Source organism: Orycteropus afer, unplaced genomic scaffold, assembly GCF_000298275.1.
Source record: "Orycteropus afer afer isolate SDZICR_OR568_19922 unplaced genomic scaffold, OryAfe1.0 scaffold00031, whole genome shotgun sequence".
Classification (NCBI taxonomy): domain Eukaryota; kingdom Metazoa; phylum Chordata; class Mammalia; order Tubulidentata; family Orycteropodidae; genus Orycteropus; species Orycteropus afer.
Genome location: NW_006921618.1, coordinates 14125482 through 14131892, shown reverse-complemented (window position 1 = coordinate 14131892; position 6411 = coordinate 14125482). Strand labels below are relative to the sequence as shown.

The window sequence follows — 6411 nt, the reverse complement described above, 5'->3', positions numbered from 1 at the left end:
GACCATTCAGATCCCCAGCACGAGTTTACTTCTTCAGGACCTACTTGCTAGCTGTCACTGCTTTCCCTCATTCAAACAAAAGATCACATAAGTTATTTTTCAGAGTTGTATCTCCTAATTGCTGAAAGCAGGAGAAATGGAGATATTTTATCCTAAAATCAGATGTTTGGGCCTGTATATACATGCATAGACTAGGATGATTCCATTTAAGGCAATTCTTAAGATCTTAGAGTTAAAAGGGTTCCATTCCCCAGCAGGAACAATTATCATTTCTCCTAGATCCAGAAGAAGTAACTTAGGCTCTAACCAATAACCCAAAGTCATACAGCTGGTAAATATGGTTTTATGAGGAGGCCTAGAATCCACGTCTCTTGCCTCCTCATGTAGCATTCTCCTTAATCTGATTTTTGTTACTTCTGGAAAAATAGTGTTTCCAGGTAATTTGTATTATGAATTGCATGTATAGCTGAATATTTAATATGCACGTTTGTAAGATTTTTCATATTAATAAGTTCACAAATCATTAAAAAATGTCAGAAAAGGTCTATTTAGGAAAGATGGTCTCATTGTACTACTGCTACTATATGCAACAGGTCTCTATCATCCTGTCAGCAAGAGCTGTTGATAAAATTTACATTTATTTAAATTTACATGTCAGTAGTAAGTTTGAGACTATCTCTGCTACAGTTGGTTGACTAGAGGACAGATTGAGGTACACTTCAGACTTGGAATAAGACATCTTCACTTACAGTGAATAGCTACTACTCTAAACTTTGCCATAGTCAGGACCAGAGGGGCTCTCTAGTGGCTCGCATAGCTATACCTACCTATACCTAACTATACCTATACCTATTTTCCTATACCCAACCATTAACCTTCTGAGAGAGAGCAAGAAAGAAGAAAGGTTTTAACAGACAAAGTAATAATGCTAAGTGTATTTGGATTTTCAGAGTCCTGGGTTAAGTCTGCTTCAAGCCTGTCCCTTGAGAGTCTAGGTCATGTCCAGGGCAGGAAGTTGCAATGCAGGAGCAGTCCCAGGAGCCAGTAAGTCAGGAAGTAGCCTAGAACGTATCGTGTGACTGGAGAACAAGTTTTCCAGTTGTACAGAAGTCCCTTGATAGGATTTCTGGGGACCTTTTCTCCTGGTGGGGAGTCCCCTGCAAGAGGCTTCCAAGGCACAGTCTCTAGGGACCTCAGCAATGGCTCTTGATTCTGAAGCAGGTGAGCTGGAAACCAGTAAACAATAGGAGTGGAGGAGCCCAAAAACCTGGTGAGAACCTGGAAATCACAGGAGAAAGAAAAACTCACAGATTTATTGGAATGTTACTCACTCAAATTGGACCAGCAGTGGGGCTTCCCTGCTCCTAGTAAATTCTGGCCCATGACATGCACTAGAAATTTATTACATTGGAAAAGAAATTCAGTAGTGCTTAGATTCTGCTTTATAAAGACGTATGACACTAGCTATGGAGTAATTACCACAATAATGGGACAACCAACACTAAAACTCTACGTATAGGGTCTATGATAGTTGGAGCTGTGTGTCAACTGGCTGGACCACAATTCTGTGTGGTTTAAGCTGTTGTGATATGGTTATTCCCATGATGGGATCAGATGATTCTGCTCTAAGCAGGCAATCTGTTGAAAGGGAGTTTCCCTAGGGGTATGGCCTGCTTCCAGTATATCTATGGACATTCAAGGAAAAGAGACATTCTTCTGTGGTTCGGAATTCTGTTGTGCTGCCTACAACTGTCCGTGAGTGAACAATCCACCATTCGGCCTGGAGATCTTGGATTCGTCATTCATTGGAGTCAACAGCCAGTGTACTGCCTGCCAGCCTTGAACTCCTCGGCCCCTGCAACTGCAAGAGTCAGGAAAAGCCTCCAGCTTGACGTTTGATCCAGGAACTTTGGACTTGCCAGCTTCTGTAAGTGTGTGAGCCATTTTCCTAAGATAAATTTCTCTCTATATACATATATATATATAAGCTTTACTGGTTTTGTTTCTCTAGATAACCCAGTCTAACACAGGGTCCAATTTCAGCCCAGTGCCTGGACTCTCAACTCTGGGCTGTCGTGTGAGGATTGGGAATCTTGGGTGGTTTCCTCATCCCACAGGGATCTCAGAGCAGAGGGTGGTTCACCATTCTTCCCCCAAGGAGAGTTCAGAGCCAGATCTCTAAATAGCCTCCTTCATCTCACCTCCTGGAAGCTCTGTGCTATGCTGGCACTCACTCTACTAGCTAATCCAGGTACAAACACACAATGCTGTTTTCTATTTCCCCTGTGTCTCTTATCCACACAGCTCAAAGAACTTTACAAACAATCAATGTGCACCTCCAGAAACTGCTCAGAAGAAGTAAGCATGGGGGCAAAAAGACTTTCTTGCATTATGCTGAAACCGAGGCCAGAACCAGAAACAAAATAATTAGGTGTGTGATCACACTCTCCCTATCCCTACCACTCCAGACACGAGACAAGATATTGCCTCTGAAAACTGGGCACCTGCCTCAGAGTACCTCAAGAAGCCAGCATTCAAGTAGATATTCTAGATATTGTTGCACATTAGGGGAAGATCCCAGAGACATCCTGATTATTCCTGTATCTTAGCTGAATTCAGTTTATTCACGATCCCTGTGTCTTTGCACATACCTCTTCATTTCCCCAGAATGTTCTTCCTCTGATTCTTATGTGGAAAATCCCTTCTTATTCTTCAGAACCCACCTGAAATGCAATGCCTTCCTCAATTCCTCCAATCAGTTAGTGCTTCTTCCCCTGAGCTCCCATAGCACTTTATCTCAAAACAGCAACCCCTCTTCCATCTGCTGTACTATAATTTTATCTCACCATTTATACTATGAAACCCACTAGGGCACCATTTCTATCCACAATGGTCTCACTCAGGGTATGACATAAAGGAAGTCCCCTAACAGCTGCTGAATGAATAAATCAGGTATATGGGTCACTCATATGGGAGAAGTTAGCTATCTTCCCTGCTCACTGGAGTAAGTTTTGCTCATATTCATATCCTTATCCTAGTCCGGAACTGACCTTACCTGAACATGCATGCACAGACCTCCAAAGAGCAGGAGCACTGCAGCATGGACCAGGTACACAAACACTTGAGGACTGAGAAATCCAAGATCAGGCTTCTGTAGGGTCTTACTGTTCTTGCTCCTTTGCAGCCCAAGTGTAAGGCAGAGCCAAGGGTGGGTGGTCACATATGTCCAAGTTGCCCAGGCAACCAGTATAGCCACTGGTGCAGCTAGTAGAAAATTGGGCACTTGCCTGAGTTCATAGTATCTCAAAAAGCCAACATTCCAGTAGACATCCTGGATATAGTTGTATATTAGGGGAAGTTTCCAGGAGCACCAAGGTGGCTTATTTCCATCTGCAATGTGGTATCCTTTATCCACAGCCAACTGCTGCAAGGGCTTAGGGATGGATGGGGCTGAGCCTGGTAAACAAAACTGGGTGTAGGCATAATACTGAAAGAGGACAAAGGGAAGGCCAAGTGTGAGCACTGACAGGGATGCAGAGGCCATCAGCTTAATGAGCTGCCTCAGGGGGCTCTTCACCTTGAGAGAAGAAAAAAGGCTCCGGCATTGGGAATGCACAAGGAACCCAATGTTGATGAGCCCATTGGAGCGTACACCAGTGGCAAGGGTAAAGAGGAATCCACTAGTCCAGCTTTGGCTCCTCTCAAGCTGCCCCATGGCACTGAATGTCAAGAAGGCAAACAGAGCTTCTGAGTAACCAGCTGTCAGGAAGACATTGGCAGGGCTGAGGCAGAAGAGCAGTGCTGTGTAGAAGGCCTGGTGAGGACTATGCAAAACCAGACAGCTCAGGTCATGAAGTGCCACGGCAGCCAGCACAGAGAACAAGGAGTTGAGCAATGCTACTGAAATTAGCAAACAACTCCGTAGGCTCAGTAACCCTCGCAGGGGTCTCAGCAGCAATTCAGCCCCTACCAGCAGGGTCAAGGGGAAACCAGGGAAGAAGGCAAAGTTGTGCTCATACAGGTAGCCATGCTCGGCAATGAACAGGAAGTGCTCAGCATCCCAGTGAGACAGGCCACCCAGAAGAACTTCTACAAGTTGGTCCACAGAGCCCGAGGGGGCCAGGCGAGGTGGGGAGAAGGCATCTGCCTGGTGATCTGGGATGATGGTGTTGAACAGGGCCTATGGGGTGAGGGAGAACCAGGATATTAGTTAAACAACTGGAAGAAAAGAATCACTATTTAATAAAAAAAAAAAAAGAAAGAACAGACTTATTGTTTTTAAGAAGACTTCAGGGAGAATAAAGAAAACCAAAGATGTGTGGAAACAATCAGTCCAAGGGACTGGTATACCATACAATCCTCAGCCTATATGACTATGAAACCAGAAGAACTAGATGGTACCTGGCTACCACTGTCAACCACTCAGAGGGGTATCCATGTAGGAGATTCTGGATAGAGTGGGTGAACAATGTGAAACAAAACTTAAAATCATTAAAAAAAAAAAAAAAAGGGGACCAGGTTTGCTGGTCCGATAGAGCCTGGTGTTACCCCTGAGACTACGGCCTCTAGCTGCCCTTCAGGTGTGGAAGTGAACCTACTTCTGTGGCTTCCAGCCAAACAAAAAACAGGCATATGAGTTGAATATTTACATTAGCTAGACACACTCTTTGGAGAGATCACTCATGGGAGAATAGAAAGGCTGTGGATGCACAGGAAGACAGCTCGGGGGGCAGGGACGCATAAGAAGGAAGAACACAGGGAAAACTGGCTATTGACAGGAAGTGGGATGAGTTGTTGTTGTTAGGTGCTGTTGAGTAGTTTCTGACTCATAGTGGCTGTATGCACAGCAAAATGAAACACTGCCCAGTCTCGTGCCAGCTCCATGATCCTTGCTATACTTGAGCCCATTGTCATAGCCACTGTGTCAATCCATCTTGTTGAGGGCCTTCTCATCTTTCGTCGACCATCCACCTTACCAAGCACGACATCCTTCTCCAGGGAATGGTCCCTTCTTACAACATGACCAAAGTAAGTGAGACCAAGTCTCGCCATTCTCACTTCCAAAGAGCATTCTGGCTGCACTTCCTCCAGGACAGATTTATTAGTTCTTTTAGCAGTCCACGGTACTTCCGGGATTCTTCGCCGGCACAACTCAAAAGCATCAATTCTTCTTTGGTCTTCCTTATTCATTGTCCAGCTCTCACATGTATACGAGGCAACTGAAAATATCATGGCATGTGTCAGGTGCACCTTAGTCCTCAAGGAGACAGTCTTGCTCCTCAGTACTTGAAAGAGGTCCCTTGCAGCCAACTTGCCCAGTGCTATACGTTGTCTTATGTCCCGACTGCTGCTTCCATTGGCAATGATTATAGAGCCAAGCAATGTGAAGTCTGTGACAACTTCCATCTTTTCTCCATTTATCGTGATGCTGCTCATAGGTCCAGTTGTGAGGATTTTTGTTTTCTTTATATTGAGATGTAATCCATACTGCAGAGTGTATTCTTCAATCTTCATCAGTAAGTGCCTCAAGTCATCCTCATTTTCAGCAAGCCAAGTTGTGTCATCAGTGTATCTCAGGTTGTTAATGATTCTTCCTCCAATCTTGATACCATGTTCTTCTTCATATAGTCCAACTTCTCAGATTATTTGCTTGGCATACAGATTGAATAAGTATGGTGAAAGGATACAGCCTTGATGCACTATCTTCTTGATTTAAAATCATGCAGTGTCCCCTTATTCTGTTTGGACTACAGCCTCCTGGTCAATGCACAGGTTCCTCACGAGCACAATCAAGTGTTCTGGAATTCCCATTCTTCTCAATGTCATTCACAATTTGTTATGATATACACAATCAAATACCTTTGCATAGTCAATAAAACACAAGTAAACATCTTTCTGGTATTCTTTGCTTTTAGCCAGGATCCATCTGACAGCAGCTATGATATTCCTTGTTACACGTCCTCTTCTGAATCCAACTTGCACCTCTGGAAGTTCTCTGTCAATATACTGTTGCAACTGCTTTTGAATTATCTTCAGTAAGATCTTACTTGTGTGTGATATTAATGAAATTGTTTGATAATTTCCACATTCTGTGGGATCACCTTTCTTTGGAATGGGTACAAATATGGATCTCTACCAGTCAGTTGGCTAGGTAGATGTTTTCCAAACCTCTTGGCATAACCGAGGAGTTCCAGCAAGATGGCGGACTAGGCAGAAAGACTGCACAGACCTTCTTCAACAAAGGAAAGGGAAACCAATTAACACAGACACAGAAGATAATCTTGGACCCCTGAGCCTTGAAGGGAAGGATACAGAAGTGGACTAAACCCCAACTAGCAGAAGAATTTACGTGAAAATACCAAAAAAAAGGAGACATATGGTGCTGTGGTCTGGCAGCGATCCTGGGAGCGC

At 44.1% G+C, this 6411-nt stretch overlaps 1 protein-coding gene across 1 annotated transcript in view; it reads right to left on the bottom strand.

Annotated features, from left to right (window-relative positions):
* Positions 1–996: 996 nt before the first annotated feature.
* PIGV (phosphatidylinositol glycan anchor biosynthesis class V) overlaps positions 997–6411 on the bottom strand; it is a 13579-nt gene continuing 8164 nt past the window's right edge. The window contains exons 2-3 of the mRNA XM_007935782.2: positions 3056–4180; positions 997–1278 (exon numbers count right to left, since the gene is read on the bottom strand). Coding sequence (XP_007933973.1) covers positions 997–1278; positions 3056–4180 — 1407 coding nt within the window. The remainder of the gene's footprint in view (positions 1279–3055; positions 4181–6411) is intronic.